The 20,425-nt window shown below is 35.5% G+C and overlaps 1 protein-coding gene and 1 pseudogene across 1 annotated transcript; one reads left to right on the forward strand and one right to left on the reverse strand.

The window, feature by feature from the left end:
- Positions 1–954: 954 nt before the first annotated feature.
- Positions 955–8,731, reverse strand: LOC114535522 (annotated as a pseudogene).
- Positions 8,732–17,229: 8,498 nt separating this feature from the next.
- On the forward strand, positions 17,230–18,789 carry LOC114535528. Its single transcript, XM_028556828.1, has one exon. The coding sequence runs from the start codon at positions 17,230–17,232 to the stop codon at positions 18,787–18,789; it is 1,560 nt and encodes a 519-aa protein (XP_028412629.1).
- Positions 18,790–20,425: the final 1,636 nt, after the last annotated feature.

Consider the following 20,425-nt stretch of genomic DNA (forward strand, 5'->3'; position numbering starts at 1 on the left):
TTTTTACAAATTTTCAAATTCTCAAAGTTTCTCAGTTATGTACCAGTATTTTTTAAATTTTTAAAAATTCTGACATATATACTATTTTGTTTTAAATTTCAATATTTTTCATATTTTTAAACTTTTTAAGAGTTTTTGACGTATGTACTAGCAATTTAAAAATTTTGAAAATTTTTGAAGTTTTAAGAAATATAATTTGTAAAATTTGTATTTTTTATTACAGTATTTTTCAATTCTTAAAATTTCTGACTTATGTACTAATTTTGATATGAGTTTTGAAATCTCAAAAATTAGTATTGCGTTTTGAAATTTCAAAAGCTGATGAAAATCACGATTTTTGTTTTCGTCACCTGTTACGGATTTTCAAAATCGAATTTCAATTCCGTAAAACAAAAGAAAACTGAATGATTTGCAATTCCCGATTTGACGTCTTGGCTGGCAACGTTCAAGGCTAATAAATCCAACGACAAAATGTTTCATTAACAACATTTATTATATGGCACGCGGTCTCGTGACTAAAATGGGGTATTGCAAAGTATTTTAAAATACCTTTTAAGGTTAAAACTGTTAAAATATTCAAAATCCGCTACCATGGTATAGACACTTTAAAAACTTACGAAATTCGAGGAAGCCTAGTGTAAAATCATCTGGTATGAATTGTAATTTACCATGCATTTAGTATTTGCAAACAGCGGACAAAAGCAGTTAAACCGTATTTGGCAATCCGTTGTCAGTATCTTAACCTCTCACTATAATATCCTTCATGTTGTTGCAATATAACATTTCAAGCGCTCGATTCCTCACGAGTCCCCACCCCCCCCCCTAATTCCTTCCACGACACTTACTATTGGCTGCATAAGACTGTGAGATTAATAACACGTGAAAAGAATTTACTCGATAAAAACTTTGATCAATTTGTAGTAAGATTTATCATACATTTCACGTATAGCCCAATCGTTTTAGCGCACATATTTATTTCCAACGAAATTTTGCATCCTCGCCGTACATCAAGTCTACCGAGTACATAACATGATTTAGAAGTCTTTTTTCTTTTTGCATTATCTGAAATTCGACTTAATTTTTAACGTGAATTGTAATTTGGCGCAATTTAGAAATAGTCTATCGTATTCACAAAAACTGAACACCGCATCCACCAGAGAAACATCAAGCTGTTCAAAAACATGACATCGTATCGGATATTAGAAAGTCGACTCCGTATTAGACCATAGAATTGGAAGGATCCCCAGCAATTCTGTTCACAACCTAGAAGTGAAGAAGAAGGATAGGTAGCTAAATAGCAAAATCACAGAAGTAGTACTTGATGCTTAAAACCGTACTCTAACTTCATGCTTTCTCAGGCATAATACTACTTAGAAAGAATAGACATTATACCGAAACCTCACTCTTCGCATTTTGCTAATATTTTCGTGTCCGAAATTTTTCAAAAGCGCACGCGTCATTCTACGCAATTCTATACGCCATCCTGGTGTGTGCAGGAACTTTGTACCCCCATGAAAAAGCTCCTGCACACACTAGGATTGCGTGAACAAGACACAAATAATTAGCGTCATTAAGCTTGCGTGCGCTCGCGTCTCTTGCTTGCTTAGTGGCATCACACTCTCAAAAATGCGCCAAATGCGAAGTGAGGCTCCTGGTATAATGTCTATTCTGCATGTGCTACTTACAGAGCTTATTCCAGGAAGATTAAGTATATTTCCAATAACTGGAACTCGTCTAAGGAAATTGATAACAACCGGTAGGAACCCTCTAAAAAACGCAAGAATATAAACTATTAAAACACAAAATTTTGAACTGAAAATTTTAAATTCATTATTCACTATTCTATCAGCTTGGCTTTTAAATATTTTTAATTATATAATATGGTGCATGTGTGAGGGAAGATCAGATTAGCGTCTTCTTACGAAACTTCATTAACAAGTTTTCCCGTTTTGTTTTTGTCCGTATAATAAACAGAACATTACACGGTTCGCTCGAAGATTCAACAATTATTGAATGAGGATGAGAATGATATGAAAAATAAACGAGCAGAAGTTTGTCGTTAACATCCAGCCTCATCATTGTTGTGATGTCATTAATAGACATACGTCATTTACCCCCGTCAAAAAAGTCCCCCGTTACTCGTTGGATCATAGCCATAGGCGGCCCAAAATGGAGCGAGAAATTTTTCGGTAATTTGTCAATATAATGTAATAATGTATAATTACATCAGGTAGGAAGCTCATTTTTACGTTCCTAAACTTACCACTTAAGACTATATCACCGAAGCTAATAAAAAGATAAATAAACTAATCTCTGACAAATTTTTCGAACTTCTTATAATTTCATTTTAAAATATTTTACATGATCCTATTGGCTGAGGTTCGTTAGTCTGTTGTTTCAACCAATAGGATCATGTAAAATATTTCAAAACAATGACGAATACAGGAACCACTGTCGTCCCGCATCGCGCATGGTTAGGCATTACCATTTTACACACGGCTATTAACCAATAGTGAATAAAAATAGCATTATTCTGTTCTTGAAAAACTTGGTTGGAATAAATTGCATGATAACCGTAAAATGCAAAAATCGATTCTCGTGTATAGTCAGGAACGATTTAACACCTATGTATTTTCAAGATTTGTTTGCCACTAGAGTTAATCACTATAGTCTCAGAGATTCAAATGGAAACCATTCATTCATAACCTAAAACGGACGCTTCTCAGTTATATAGTGGAGCTTCATTATGGAATAGCTTGCCTGGGGCCTTGCGATTCTCTGAATCTCTTTTTCACTTAAAAGATCTTAAACAATTAATTGTAATTCTATTTAGCTTAATCCGACTCGGCAACCCGGTAGAACACTAGTTTTATTTATCGCATATATAATTTATATAAGTTTAGAGAAATTTATCAGCTTTACATGTATTTTACTGAATGGTTTACCCTGTTTTTAAATAAAGGCAATGTATGTATGTATGTATTCGCTCATGTTCGCGTTATTTAAGTCCGGATTGTGCTATACAATTAATGAATATGTTTCACGACATCTTGCCAGGCCTTACAGAACTCTGACAATTCGTGTCTCAGATTCAAATCGAATTCCCGTGAAATCATCCTTGCAACGAAATATTAAAGCCTTTTGTTGGTTAAAAAAGCAATGTATACGAGATCGGAGGAGGAAAAGGCCCTAATTGAACACGAAGTTGTTCATGTCGAGAAATATTCCATATGGAAAGCTGTTGTTCCTAGGGTATAACATGAATGCATGGATATGCACCACCCTCTTTCCCCACCCCTCGATTAAGCGGTCTACATAGCTACATTATTTTGAGCCATGTTATCAAATCACTATTCTGCACGGCTCAAGTTGTTCCTGATTGATGAAAACAATACTAAGTAATGTTTTGCAGACACCGAACATGATTGTTGTGAAATTGGAGCGACATGGTGTACACCACTGACCTACACAAGATTGACTGAGCGCTCGAATTGAAGAATAAAATTAAACTATTGTTGAAAGTATATGGCTCTCTTTCAGAAAAGGTTTTGCGTTTTTATTTTATAGTTTACTGTAGGTAATGTAATATACATTCGTATTGAAGAAATCTCACGCCCAAGAAATCTCACGCAAGAATTGGCATTTGCTGCACTCTAAAACTTCAAAATTTACTTCGGGGAAGATGCCCCCAAACTCCCCTAACAATGCTCCATCCCCCAAAATGTACCTTTCTAACACCTCTTAAACGGTAGGCTATGCATTATCGCATTGCAATAGTACAAATTTACATGAATTTACCATGGCGTTTTCTTTGCTGCGGATTTTGGGTCTTCAACGAGAATTTTGCCCCCAGCCCCCCAAATTCTCTCGGCGGCCCAGTGTGTCACCATCGTTGCTCACGTCATATAGGTCCTAGCGTCGACGAAAATTACCGCAGGGCGCAGACTGATATTTGTTTTGGTTTGTAGCCTTAAACCTTTAAGTTATTAGTGAGTATCTTGTGCAAATTATTGTACCCAATCTCGATCTAAATTGCTTACATATCATTGAAATCTATGTAGCTACATCATATTTACTTGTGAAATATTCTAGTTTGTCAATTGTCAGGATTGTGCATGAGAGAGTATTAAAAATTTTGACTGAAGAATTGTAGTTAAATGTATTCTTTCAATATATACGTTGTTAACGTGAGCATCTCCTGGATATTTGAAGAGCTTATAACTATGCCTGTGCAGTTATTGTCATTGCATGCATATCTCCGTATTTATAAAAAAAATTAATGATGTGAATTTTCTGCTTATTTTTTATTTTTTCATTTTCGGCTCGAATAATATATTTATCAACGTCACAAATGCTTTGAACGCAACCGCTCGCAGTTTAACAAGGATAACATCCTAAAACATGGGATAACAACAAACTCATTTCTGTTCTATTGACCAGAAGAAAACGGACTAAGTAAAATATGGCATAATTTTCAGAATCGAACCCATTTATATCATATTTCAATCAGCTTTTATATTACTCACTCCGAAATCCGAATTACGAGCCAGTTATTTTCGGTCAGCAAATTTACGCATGAGAGCAAGGACCTATATGACGTGAGCAACGGTGGACCCATCCAGCGCCTGATTAAATAGGTCGCGCGCTCAGTCCATCTAGTATAGGTCAGTGGTGCATGTAGACTAACCAGTCGTCAACTTGTTCGTCAGTGGGGTGCAAAATTATCAACCGGGAAAAACAACTTGAGCATTTTTAGTGGTGTAAAAGAGATTGTATCCCCGGTTAAAGTGACCGGATAACCTCATTTTAGCTCGGTCGAAACTGGTTTTTGATCGCCCACCTATCAACGACCTTCCATAATCTTATACCTTTGCATGTACATGAATCGATATCGAGACCAAATCACAGTGCAACCTTAACGTGAATCGTTAGTCCATGTATACCAACAAAGCGCTTTTGAGGAAATTATCATATATCAGTGATAACCTTGTTTTATTTTTTTGTGTAGTTTGGCTAAGCGAATTAGCTATCAATATATGTGGTTGGTCAAAAAAATGACCGGCAAGCTGAAAAATTCACTGGACAACAAGCAATTTTGGCCATTCAGTCATTGTCCGTTGACAGGCGGTTATTTTGAGCCATGTTATCATGGGATTAGCCTTTCTCGCGAAGACTGATGTATTCATACCGCCATTTTGGGGACACTAACTGTATTTTCAAAACCGTATGCGCAAGACCTCGTAACGCGGACTGTTTAATTTTAGGCTGAATTCAAAAGCGTAGCTAGCCTGAAAATTTCTCCCGCTATGCTAGTATTTTGGTGTTTGAACTTTGAAATAGTTTGGCATTGACTGTGAAAACAATAATTTTTTAAACATGATTCTAATAACTTGTAATTTACAGAGCCGGACAAAATCGTCAGGCTGGCTGCGCCACTGGCTGAATTTACTCGTCAAAAAAATTGCTTTCACGTTGTTATAATTTTTTAAACCCATTTGAGAAAATTGAAAGTACCACAAAAACGTCATCGTGAGAAAAGTTAATTGCAGGGTCAGCAGAATGAAAGTTTAAAGCTAATACCACGCGTACCATAACAGCCAAATTATGACTATGTTTAGGTGCATAATATATGATAAAGGTACAAATATTCAAATCAATGAATACGGTAATATCAAACATGGCATATCACAAAGAATTATTTCGAGATAATAACTCACCCAAAAAGTAAAATAAAACCATATGTTCCAGCAGCATACCAATCATTGCCAGCAATTAAACAACAATATTCCACCAATGAAGAATGCACTTCCCTTTAGTTTGTGTTTTTGAAAGAAAAATCTAAATGTTCTTTCAAGACCAATAACTAATGTTAAACCAGATATAAAAAGAATCTAAAAACCAGATAAAAACATGGTTGTTATGGTAATATAATATTCTAAAATAGACTATAATTGATATGTGTGGATATTTTGAACTGCCAGTATATATGTAATAAAAAGGTAGCAGTTGAGATAATGTACATGTAGTGTAGATGTACTTATATCTTACATTTCCTATAGCAAGTAATCCCTTGTCAAAGAAGAAGATGATACCAAAGAACAGAAAAAACACCCCAAATCCTGTGACACCAATACCAATCTCTGAAAATTGAAAATTAAACACATGGTTTTTGATAAAAAGAAAATTGGCAGTATTGAACAATATTGTCGAAAGTGAATCAGGTGTAAGAATATTGTTCGATGTTGACAACAACTCTGAACAATGTGGGCAGCAAAACATTTTTCCATCCTGTTCATATCAATATTGCATCAGCCTGATCGTTTTAAGCATGTATCAGATGAATGCAGGGCAATATCACGGACTTACAGTAGTGTAAATTGCAATGATAGTTATGATACAGCTGTATGTACAATACAGTTTGTGCTCATAAACTCCCAAAATGTTGCTCTCAAAGAGAAGAAAATGCTTTAAAATTATAAGATTTATTCATTTCAGTAAACAGCTTATAATTAAAATAAGTTGCTGAAAAATTACCCAAAAATAAAAGTTGCTTTAAGCTGCTCAATCTAAGAAAAGTTACATGCATAATTGCACTATACCTAAATACAATCAATATACTGTACGTGCCTAAAAGAACCATTCCATACACTGTTCTGTACATGCTCTGTTCAGTATCATTATGTACAGTAGGTTATGCTTTGAGTTTTCAGAACTTCACCCATACAGCCTTCTATACCTAATTAATATGTGACTATATACCCTACTAAATCAACCTATATCAAATTGCCACTTGTTACCAGTTTTTTTTTACATTTCAATATTGTCTATAAACTATAGACAATATAAAATAGTCTATAAACTATAGACAATATAAAACTACAGACAATAGTTTATGCCCATGTAAATATTTAATACTCAAAAAATTTGGTCAACATACATGTATGTATTCACTTTCATACCTAACATACAAAAATCCAAAAATAAAACGTCATAACGACTTCTATTTTTGCAAGCAAACCAAAAAATGACATGTTTCTGCTAAGCTGATTGACCTGAAAATATTCTGATTCCCCAACAGTTATATAATGTCCAAAATACCATTTAAATAGTTTCAAGTCCCACTTATTCATGCACTTTGAACACACATTTTCAATGTATTACTGTAATCCTACTGCAAATATAAATTCTGACTGAAATAATGAAAATGAATTGGTGTTGAAACACCATAATGGTGCAGTTTGATTCTACTGGTTTTCAAAATATTTCATTCAAATTGGTCAACCAGCAGGCAGTAAAAACACCTGGACTATGGTCTATATTTCCACATGAGAACCAGTATATATTGGATGTGGTTTGTTATTAGAGGAGAGAACCTTTGGCGCTGTACACAGCCACTATAAAAAGGTTTTTCAACTTTCTGTAAATATTATTTAATAGCATATGAACTGGTAAAGGGTTTAATTCAGGCATATAATAAAATGCGTTTGGATCTTGTTAATTCACACACATGGTGAAATACTGTATCACACATAGTGAAATATCATGAATGCATGATTAAAATATTCATTAGTAAATTAGTGCAATAGGGTACTTGATGGTGTTTACTATGCTACACCTCAGCTGAAAATGCTAGTTTTACAATTTTGTTAAACAAATGTATGGGAAACAAAACAATAACTATGTATGGTATACCATCCACACAACATCAGATTAAAATCTACTAGAATAAATAGTTAGGCAATAAATATTTGACTTCATGCCATTTGCCAAGTCATTAAAGCTAAGCAAGATTGAAAATGGAATGATTGTTTAGCCATGTTGTCCAAACTATGTTGATAACCCATTTAAAATTTAGTAACCTGTCTCCTAGGCAACCCACCTATGTACAAAATCTCAATATAAGAGGTGGATCGGAAACTTTAAACTCTAAGAATAACCCCAAACAATTTTTTATGGCAAAATCTATCCGAGAAGGGACATAAATCTATGCCAGAAGAGCTAAACTTTAACCTGTTTTGTATTACAATACACTAAAAACTGTGGAACCTTGCACTGGATACATCAGGATATCAGGTACAGAAAGGGTGACAAGCAAGATTGGCAGTGCATTATATTAAACTACAGAAAACATATTCTGAGTATAAACTATGCACATATTCTCAATAAGGGTTTTAATTTCGAGTGAAGACGCCAAAAATCACAATTGATTTATTTTCAATAAGGTTTACCTGCCAGACTACAAGACCAGACCCAGTAATTAAGCAAGAGTCCCGCAGGGTGCAGGCCATCCTGGTAGGGAGGGTGTACAATTTCTATGTACAATGTACTTTTGGGAAAGGGACAAAGCCACAAAGGGTGTAGTAAGTGTAGTACTTTATGGTTTTAAATTAGAAAGTTATTGAGTCACATATACCGCGACCCATAATCTTAAGAATACCATGTACACATGGTCGAGAATAATGTCGATAAAAAATGAACTTCTTATGCCATATGCCTATGATCACTATGACACATTGACCTCACAGTGTCCTATAAAGTCCGACCGACTTTCAAATACGATAAAAAGCGTGAAGACTGGATAGTACTATAAAACAATACACTTACTTTGGTAATCTGTTATTGGCAACATATTTCTATGATATTCGAAGGACTAAGGCGGCATAGTGAGTAAATCAATCGCAATATTTCGTTTAAAATCCTTGCAGTTGTTCAGCCACGTTTGTTGGGCCACGTAAACTTTGAACACGAGCCCGCGTTCACCATAATTGAACTATTGTAATACTTTAAGTTATTTTTGATAAAATGTTTAAAGGTCACAGTTCTTACGTATCTCCTTTAACGCGGATTTCCACTTACAGCGAAATCGTTCGCTGGCGAAATATTTGCATGTTTTCTTTTCTATTGAGAACACTTAAGTCACACTAATTTATTTATGCTGTTTAAATTCAAAAGAAAATATGCTTATATTTCGCTAGCGAACGATTTCGCTGTAAGTGGAAATCCGCCTTTATGCGCAGGCTAAATTCATCAGCGATCACAGACACTAGCAATCGCCGACCCGTGGAAGCAAACAAGTATAAGAGTAGTTTCTACTCAAAAAACGAGTACCAGTTTCTCGGACAAATTGCTTCCACAGTGACTCCTTATTTTCAGTAAATGAGGGAATTACTCAAACGACGAGTAAAGTAAATTTGGATTTCCAATTTCTCAGCCACTTTGACGAGAGCTACTCGTAATTTAGTCTCCTTCGCTGCCTGTTCGCGGGTGCGATGTATTCTGCCCACTCACACTCGTAATTCTGAGTAATGAGGAACAAGGAGAATAACAAGAATACACTGTACTATATTTATCGCGACAAGAAAATGGACACAAACAATTTGCTCAATAAAATCGTCTATTTTAAAATAGACCATAATCAATCACAGCCTCGAGTTTTGTTTTAAAGTGTTATACAGGGTGTATCAGAAAAAACTAGAAGATTTTAAAATGTTCAGAAAACTATCATTTTTTTAAGATATCTCAAAAATATATTTACGTCTAAGTATTTTAGCATCTTCTGGCTTATCTAACAGTAAAAACTAGCAGAAAAATTAACCTCGAAAAGCAGGAGAACGGTTTGTAAAAGCCTCTTTTTTAACGGCTTGTGCAAAGAAAATGAGACGTTGAAAATCCAAGTTCAGTTATAAAGAGGTGAAAGTTTAGAATCTTTTGTGCAATGTATCGCAATTTCAAAAAATTTGATAAACATTAGGTCCGCCGCGAAACGTTTCAAAATTGGATTTTTTCCCTGTTTACTCCGCTCTCTCGTAACTTTTTACACGCAAGAATGATTACATGCATGAGTGATAGTTGGAATGACGTACTTAAACATAACTAACAATGAATACTCTTGTTTTATTGTTTTCATTTAACAAAGAGTGCTGGTAATTACGTCATTCGAATTATCACTCATGCATGTAATCATTCTTGCGTGTAAAAAGTTACGAGAGAGCGGAGTAAACGGGGGAAAAAATTCAATTTTGAAACGTTTCGCGGCGGACCTAATGTTTATCAAATTTTTTGAAATTGCGATACATATTGCACAAAAGATTGCAAACTTTCACCTCTTTAACTGAACTTGGATTTTCAACGTCTCATTTTCTTTGCACAAGCCAGGCATTATAATACGCGTGTTTTTGACACACTTTGTGTCCTTGTAAAAGACGAATGTGTCCTTGTAAATGGAAAAGTGTGTAGTTAAAAATCATGCCTCATGGACAAAAATGTCTAATATAATTTTAATTTGACTATTTAAAATAATTATTGTTTCTATTATAAAATTGACATTATTGAATATATTATATATTAAAAAAGGCTAGAGACTGACGGACCGTGCTTTGCATGGCTATGCTCTTTTTTATATGCTTGCGTTGTAATTTCACGTTGTAATTTCTAAGACTAAGTGATTATTGAACCTAAAGACAATGTGTGTCCTTGTAAAAATTCCGTATTATAATGCCTGGCACAAGCGGTTAAAAATGAGGCTTTTACAAACCGTTCTCCCGCTTTTCGAGGTTCATTTTTCTGCTAGTTTTTACTGTTAGATAAGCCAGAAGATGCTAAAATACTTAGACGTAAATATATTTTTGAGATATCGTGATAAAATGATAGTTTTCTGAACATTTTAAAATCTTCTAGTTTTTTCTGATACACCCTGTATAGATACAATAATACAATAAAATGACATGCAGTATTCATGCAAAAGTTCATTGTACAGTTGGCATTGAGTTTGACATTTATTTTGCAAATGACGTAAAGTTTATAAAATGCAGAAACATAACCTAGCGAAGAGACATTGCTATAATTTTTTTTGTCTACCTAATAAACCTTTACCGCTCCATAACATTCTTTTCAGTGATGCAGGTTGAGGACAAGGCTTAGCGACTAATAGACCAATTGCGAAACTTAGTAACCGCGCCTTCGCATAACATGAAAGCGAGGCTTATTGTGCAAAAAACAATATTTGTATTTTTTGCAGTACAAAGCTATCCGCCGAGTTATATCCCGGTTTTCGCCTTTGGTTTACATATTTTTCGATACATTTAAGCTTGGTTTCATCGTTGTTATCATAGTTTTCAGGTGAGGGAGTTTTGCCTTTCATTTGAGGCGTTTTTGTGATGTTTTCATTAATTTTTTGGCTGCTTTCGTCGGGGAAATATGGAAAAGGCCGACACAAACTCAGGTAAAAATTCAGTTTTTTCCAAACTATTTCGTCTCAAGTTTTGGAAATTTATTTCATTTTTCTTCCTCTTATTTGTGCAAAATTTGGCGATATATATTTGGTGCAAAATCTATGTTTTTGTGACAAAAATTATTGAAAACTAAATGAAAAGTGACAGTCAGATTATATAATTTCCCACCTAATGACTGAAATGGTTCAAATTTATTCACAAATATCACTATATTTTTTATCTTTATACCAGAGTAATACTGTGAAAATGGCAAAAAGTAACTAACTGAAATGTTTTTGTTTATTTCATTTTAAAAAAGTACAGACGATGCATGGCTTGCATACCGACATGAAGGCCTAATTTTATTTACGCATCTGACGCATCTGATATTTTGTGTCACTACAAAACACTATTCTTTCTATCTACTACCATGCCAATAGATGTTTTAAATAAGGGTTAACCAGGAATACTTTAAAAGGAAAGGATTCCGTTCACCATCGCATTATAAAACGAAAAACACTTCCGAACTTCAGGTTGTATATTTTTTTCGCCTTCGGCTTTGCCATCATGTAAAGGTATATCTTAAAAAACGCTGCTGCTCGCATTGTGTGGCTACCTTTATAGTATAATATTGTGGGAAAAGGAATATTAAATGGCAATTCAAAATAGAGAATGATATTATGTCTTGGTAATAAGTATTTTACTATCCATGTCATGCATGTGTGCCAAGTTGAAGAGTTGTTTTGCTTTTGAGTCGGCATGACATCACATGTACTGTAGTCTATATACACAGGGAAAATAAACCAAAAAACTCCGTTGAATATTTTATCTCCGATTGTTTCTGTCAACAGATTTCTGCTAATTTTTTTCCTGAGCTGTAAAATTGCTGTAAAATTACAGCTTATCGATCGATAAAATTGGTGTAAAATAATTTTAAATGAGAAATGTAAACATGGTGGTTGTTCGACGGTGACTTTTCATAAATTTTTGTCACAAAAACATAGATTTTGCACCAAATATATATCGCCAAATTTTGCACAAATAAGAGGAAGAAAAATGAAATAAATTTCCAAAACTTGAGACGAAATAGTTTGGAAAAAACTGAATTTTTACCTGAGTTTGTGTCGGCCTTTTCCATATTTCCCCGACGAAAGCAGCCGAAAAAATTAATGAAAACATCACAAAAACGCCTCAAATGAAAGGCAAAACTCCCTCACCTGAAAACTATGATAACAACGATGAGACCGAGCTTTAAAGGTATCGAAAAATATGTAAACCAAAGGCGAAAACCGGGATATAACTCGGCGGATAGCTTTGTACTGCAAAAAATACAAATATTGTTTTTTGCATAATAAGCCTCGCTTCCATGTTATGCGAAGGCGCGGTTACTAAGTTTCGCAATTGGTCTATGACGTCAGTGCAATGGGTCTATAACATGCATGCAGAGTTCAATATGTTTCAATATCTCATGTACCATGCACAAACTAATCTTCTCATTACCCAACTCTCATTACAATGCACAAACTAATTATCTCATTACCAATCTCTCATTACCGTGGTCAAATTAATATACTATTCATGCACTCGCAACAGATAGCGTGTCCAATTTGTTAATAAATGTAAGGATTGATGAAGGCAACTTCTTACCGTCAAGAATGTGCAGGACACATTTTTGAAGGAACATGCAAAAGTTGGAGAGTGATGGAGGGTACTCGAACATAAAAACATAATTCGCAGCCATAAAACCAATTGTTGCGGAAACCAGTCCAACATGGCAAACAAACAAAACCTCTTTTTCGGCAACAACTGCGAACTCGCTCGCATTTTCAATGCCCCCCTTAACCAAAATCGTTGGACATACATTTCCATGTCTTTCGCCACATTCTCGAAACTTCCGTCCTCCTATAGAAAAGACAGAAAAAAATCCTTCAGATTGACTTAGTTTGACAAAAGACTTCAGCGTTAAGTAACTTTTCAACCAACGCCGTCGTTGTTTGTCTCAAATTGGTACTGTACTCGTGATTTGTACTCGCTACGGGAAATAAAGTCCTCGTAATTGCTTTGCTATTTAGCAGCGAGGATCAAGCCTGGAGTCGTAAGGACACAAGTGAAAAGAATCTCACCTCAATAAACAGTACCAAGTCATTTTTTCCCTCGTTCTTTTTCTCCTTATCTCCTTCCTTTCTGTCTTTCTTCCCTCCTTTGCTCCGGAGGAGGTGTATGGCAACACTGCCATGGCAACTCCGGAAACTTCATCTAAATATATATCATATAAAAGATATTTGGCACTGATACTCCAATTTTTAATCAGCTATATTGTATTTGATCTTACGGAGTGAACTCTCCAATTCTTCGTCATCATCGTTCATGTCTCAACTTATTCAATAATTGTTGCACTTCCCGGCTTTTTTTGCTTCTGGCAATTTTGATGATCCCATCCACCATCTGGGCAAAGTTCGTCGTAAATGTATCCACAATACTGGTGGTTGTAATGATTGACGTTATTGGGCGGGAGCATGGGGACGAGAGATATACGAGAAGGAAGCGTGTAAAAGTTTGGGGGACGTTTTGTAGTTTAAAATATAAAGTATAAAATATGAAATCAGAGTGTGTTTAATTATTACAGTGGTTATGTTCAGGATTCTCTCAAACTCTGCGATCATCTTAAGATACAGGAGAGAGAACGTTATATGTACAATTGAGATAACAGTTTCTTGATGATCATGGGGGGTAAAAAGTGTATATAGTTGATATTTTTGTCAATAATGTTGCAAAAAATGAAGAATGAACTATTTACCTCTTTATAATTGAAAAGAGCTGGATATTCCTCCTTTATTTTCGAGAGAGGATTCTTTTCATTGATCATCATCCTTCTGTGAGGAAAGGTCACCTCCATTCTTTTTTTTAATTTGGCAAGTCTGGTGACTTCTTTTTAGGCTCGTTCATTATGGCTGTCCGCTGTTGCAGCATGGAATGCTCGCCTTCACCCTTTGGGAAGGGAGGATCCCAGTTAATACCCCCTCTCTGAAGGGACTTTGCAATGTTCGCCACCTTCTTGTTGTCATTAACTGCCTTCCTTTTCTTGTTCATGACCTCCGGAACCGTTATTGTCTTCCTCTTGTTCCTAAACTTTTCATATATTTGGGCATACCAGGAGTCCCATAAATTGATATGGGGATAAAGTTGATTTGGTTGCATGGCTACTGCATGTCCGCAAATATATTCACGGATACAACATAATTTTTGCGCAAGGAGGTCAAATTTTACTCACATGCCCCGATCCAACACTCTTGTCTTTTAGAAACGGGTATCCTTAATTTGATTATCTACAGACAAACTGCGTTAATTGGTCTTGTGTTGGATAACTACCTTTCAACATAAAAAAATTGTCATCTAAGACATCATATAAATTCCTAGTCCATGAGTTACAATTAGTCAGTTCAAACTCTTTGCCAGAAAAATTATATAACTTTTGAAGAATAACTTAATTTATATACCTTGTGAAGAATTATATAACTTATGAACAAGTGAAAAATGACCAACTATAGAGAAAGGTAATATAAAACAATAGAAACTCCGTACGAAGTAAGCATTTTGAAAATTACAATATTCTACGTTGTGACTAGAATATAGTCATTATCAGAAAAAGAATGACAAAATTATTAACGATGATGATTATAACTTTTGTCAAAACGTAAATTATATTTTTCAAAAGGTTTACTTTTTACGTAGTTTCTATTGTCTATTATAATACGTATTTTCTGTAATACTCAGTATTTTCTGTAATAGTAATGTAATAAGTGCAAGGACACCCGCACACTTTCTTTGGGGTTTCAATTTGAGGGCACATTTAGTACATTGGTACTGAATATAAAAGACAATTAACAGCTTGCCCTGAACACAATAAACACTGGCACCCGGGGAAAGTCAACATCACAGCCGGACGTTCAAAGCACGCTCAGTTGCAGGCGACTGATTTACGATGTCACTGGAGAGTTCACAAAGATTCCCAATTCAAAAGCACAGCTGAAACCTTGAAAACATTTAAAATTTGCACAAAAGGCCAATAATGCACAAAAATGAAATAACCCACAAGCCCTCGCCCCATTGAAGTCTCACTTGCTATCATCAATTTCCTTGACCTTAAAAAAGTGGCACGTGCAATTTTTCTGCAGAAACGTTTTTACATTTGCGCGCACTTAGGGATTGCCTCTAGTCACCTTTCTTAGTTCTTTACTTTCGAAGATCACGAAAGATTCTCTTTAAAAATAAAGAAAGGGTTTTGATTAGTAAAGCAATAATTTGGAATCTACAGTACTACACATCCAGGGAGGCAATACTAGGCAGGAAACTGTGTGGACTTATATATATATTTCATTTTTCAAGTTCAATTAGTTCATTTTCTTCAGCTATAGACCCTTTGCACATGATGTCACATTAGGGATCAGGAGGACAAATTAACGAAGCATTAATAGCAAAAACGTAAATTTTGGCTAAAATACACAAATATTTAGCTACTAGTGTGAGAAACTTTGTTTCGTTAACTGTTTTTGACCGCTATATAAACATTCACCGCTCGCGTAACGATTATTTTTAGTGAAGCAAGGAAACATCTTGAGGACAACTTTTAATGATTATGACGTCAGTTTAAGGGTCTAAAGACACGTGTATTCGTTATGTGAGGTGTATACTTGTATACACGGACTATTTAGACTGAAATACGAACAGTCGTTGCAACAATCCGTAGGCGTAGCATTTTTTGTCTGCCCTCTCCATTGACTTTGTTGAAATACCACACGGGACAACCATTGATCAGCAAAATTAATACAATCGTGCACCTGGCTTTATCATGTCACGAGTTCGTAACACAATATCAAATCTCTTCGTTGAAAAATTTCACAAGTTCAAGGAAGGTTTGCAAGCACGCTATGCTAATAGTACCTATATTTGCCTGTAGAGCAGGGTTCCACAACTTATTTGCATATGGCTGTCGTCAAAGGGGCATGGCAATGAGAAGAGTAAAAAAATTTTGAAAAGAATGCATAACCAGCTGATCTGAGATCACGACGTCATAAGGCGTCTCGACATAACTGAATTATCATACGCCTGGTTTTATTTGTCCTTATTCTCCTAACTAATAGAATAAAGGGCGAAAAATTTGAATTCTAAAGCCGGATTTCCACTTACAGCGAAATCGTTCGCTAGCGAAATATTTGCATATTTTCTTTTGAATTGAGAACAGTCAAGTCGAACTAATTTATTTATGCTGTTAAAATTCAAAAGAAAACATGCAAATATTTCGCTGGCGAACGATTTCGCTGTAAGTGGAAATCGGCCTTAATTTACAGTTGCGAAAAAATAAGCGTGTTTTCGCCTAAATATAATAAAATTACTTGATATTTTCGAGTCGAAGTCATATGCAATGAGGAAATGATAATTCAGTTTTGTCGAAGATCTGGCTTCTGATTGGTTGATTTTTATACCTATGCAGATCAGCTGGCCAATATATCTAATACACAGATCCCTCTCTCTCTCTCTCGTGGTTGTCATTTGAAAGAAAATTTCATCCCATTGTGGAAGCTTTGCTATAGAGAGCAATCTGAAATATAGTTTTGCATAAACTAACCTTACACGAGGTCATATTTCCTCAGAAAGCACCCTTTTCCCCAAGGATTTTCGCTCTAAAGCAATAACAAATACATTGCATGAGTTACAGGAAGTTACAGGATATCAAATGCTGGTCATATGTCCACCAGATGACCAGCATTTGATTAAATCTTGTCAAAATTTGATTAGACCCCAATGGGAAAGGACAAGCCAAAATATACCGGTTTGGGTTACCCAACGCACAATCGCCACCTCTAAACATATGGAAGCCACTAAACGTGCCAAAAAAAACAATTTGATCAGAATTCCTTGCCTACCAATGAATCCCACTCCCAGACAAGTCGGTAATTCCATCGATTCGACAAACCAAAACAACACCCACTATGTTCCTGCTTTTCTCTTATCTAATGTAATGTCATTAGCCCCAAAAATTGATGAAGTACAAGATGTTGTCCGAAGCGGAAACTACCAATTCATTAGCATAGTGGAGACTTGGCTACAGAGTCATATACACGACAATGTAGTCGATATCGAAGGATATAACCTCATCCGCAGAGACAGGATTAACGGTCAACACGGGGGCGTTTGTACTTATATTGAAGATACGATCGGTTTTGAGTTAATAGAAAACTTAACTAATGACTTGTTTGAGGTGTTATGGATCAAAATGTCCATGCCCAGACTGCCGAGAAGATTTAATAGCTTGGTCGTCGGGACGTTATACCACCCCCCAAGTGCTGACGACTCAGCAATGCTGGATTATTTATCCAACTGTCTCTCTACATTGGAATCATGCTACCCTAATTGTGGTTTTATTATTCTGGGCGACTTTAATCAGTTAAATATCAACCGATTAAAACTAAGCTATAACCTACGTCAACTTGTTAACTTTCCAACACGTGGCAGAAATACTCTTGATCTCGTCTTGACAAATCTTTACGAATACTACGATCAACCGGTAAAGTATGCACCATTCGGCCTCTCTGATCATATGTCTGTAGAATTAAAACCAAAAGAACGATGTCAACCCCAAAAAGCGCAGAAAAGAGTGGTGAAGAAAAGAGATCTACGACCGAGCTCCCGTCTTGCATTCCGTAAATATTTGGAACTGTTGGACATTTCCAGCATGTTTGACAAAGCCCCTTCTTGCACAGAAAAAATCTCCCTCTTGGAAACCATTGTAACTACTGGTCTGGATTATATTCTACCACTGCGCTCAACTACATCTCGGCGTAATGAACCTCCCTGGATGAACTCAGAATTATCATTATTAATTAAGAAACGCCAGAAAGCTCTTAACCAAGGAAATATTACCCAATTCAAGTATTTGAGAAATAAAGTAAACCGCAAAAGGAAAAGTTGTCGTGCGAAGCATTATGAAAATAGCATTCAACATCTTAAAGAATGTAAACCATCCTCTTGGTGGAATGAGGTTAAGAAGCTCAGTGGAGCAGAATCTACTAGCGGAAATAACGAAGAAATCCTTAAAGCCTTAAGACCTGATGAACACCTTACGGAAACAGATAAAGTAGATATTGCAAACGAGATAAATGATTCTTTTCTTTCCCCAATGGCTGAGTTTACTCCTCTCACTCCAGAGAATTACCAAGATCTGTTATCTGGCGCAGCTAATGATTCTACTGTCACAATTGCTGCAGGAGACGTATTTAAAAAACTGTCAACGCTTAACCCAAGGAAAGCCCACGGCCCTGATGGAATACCAACATGGGTGTTAAAAGAGAATGCTGATTTATTGGCACTTCCAGTCAAAGAGATCCTAGATTGTTCTTATCGCGAATGCCGTATTCCACAATCTTGGAAAGAGGCCGACATTATTGCTATCCCTAAAAAGAAACCCATAACTGACATTAATAACAATCTACGTCCAATATCATTAACATCTATTTTATCAAAACTGGCCGAAGAATTCGTGGTTGAACAACACCTAAAACCTGCGGTATTAGCCAATTGATAAAAGACAATTCGGATCCATCCCGAATTCAAGCACTACGTATGCCCTTATCAGCATGTTGCATTTTTGGAATAAAAACACGGACGGAAATGGCTCTACAATCAGAATTATGCTTTTTGACTTTCGTAAAGCTTTCGACATGATAGATCATCATATCCTCGCACGAAAACTGTTAAAATACAACATCCCAAAACCTATATTGCATTGGATCTTAGACTTCCTCACTGATCGCAGTCAGAGAGTTAAACTTAGTGACGACTGTTTTTCCGAGTGGAAGGCTGTGCCAGCGGGTGTCCCCCAGGGGACAAAATTAGGGCCGTGGCTTTTCTTAATTATGATGGACGATCTTGATGTTGCTGATAACAAGAACCTTTGGAAATACGTAGACGATTCAACTATGTCTGAAATCATAAATAAAGATCAACCTAGTATAATGCAAGCGTATGTCAACGAATTCTCTTCAAAATCCAGAAGTGATGGTATGCAGTTAAAAGAGTCCAAATGCAAGGAACTTCGAATAAGTTTCTCAACTGTAAAGAGAGAGTTTGACCCAATTATTATCAACGACAAAAACATCGAAGTAGTCCAGTGTGAAAAACTACTCGGTTTAACCATCTCCGACAACCTCAAATGGAATAAACATATTGAGACTGTATGCAAGAAGATTTCAACTCGCCTATACTTCTTGCGACAATTGAAACGGGCAAAGTTACCACCCAAGGATCTTCTCTTGTTCTATGTTACTTGTATTCGCCGGTTGCTGAATACGCGTGCGAAGTATTCCACGATTCCCTTACAAAATACCTGTCAGACGATCTCGAAAGATTACAACGCCGAGCCTGCAGAATAATCCTCCCCGAACATTCGTACGAGGATGCACTTAATCAACTAGGCCTCTTGTCACTGTACGATCGAAGACAAAATTTGACCGATAAACTTTTTCGGCAAATTGTTAATGATCCGCAAGACAAATTACACCATTTATTACCAGCATTAAATTTATCTGAGGCATCTCTGAGAGAAAGAAGAATATTTCAAGTTCCAAACTGTAGAACAATTAGATTTAAAAACGATTTTATCAATTTCAATTCTAGTAAATACGTATAATATATCTTAGACACTAAATAATGTAAATAGATAGTTTTACCAATTGAACCTCCACTTTTATGGATTTTAATAATATAGATCATACCCTTGTAACACTTAAGGTTTTTCAGCCGGAGCCTATTGCCGAGGCTGCAAGTTTTAAGTTAATAAACCATCTATCTATCTATCTATCTATCTATCTATCTATCTATCTATCTATCTATCTATCTATCTATCTATCTATCTATCTATCTATCTATCTATCTATCTATCTATCTTTATCTATCTATCTATCTATCTATCTATCTATCTATCTATCTATCTATCTATCTATCTATCTATCTATCTATCTATCTATCTATCTATCTATCTATCTATCTATCTATATCTATCTATCTATCTATCTATCATCTATCTATCTATCTATCTATCTATCTATCTATCTATCTATCTATCTATCTATCTATCTATCTATCTATCTATCTATCTATCTATCTATCTCTATCTATCTATCTCTATCTATCTATCTATCTATCTATCTATCTATCTA

Source organism: Dendronephthya gigantea, unplaced genomic scaffold (assembly GCF_004324835.1).
Source record: "Dendronephthya gigantea isolate DGI-Jeju-01 unplaced genomic scaffold, DenGig_1.0 000120F, whole genome shotgun sequence".
In the NCBI taxonomy this organism is placed as follows: domain Eukaryota; kingdom Metazoa; phylum Cnidaria; class Anthozoa; order Malacalcyonacea; family Nephtheidae; genus Dendronephthya; species Dendronephthya gigantea.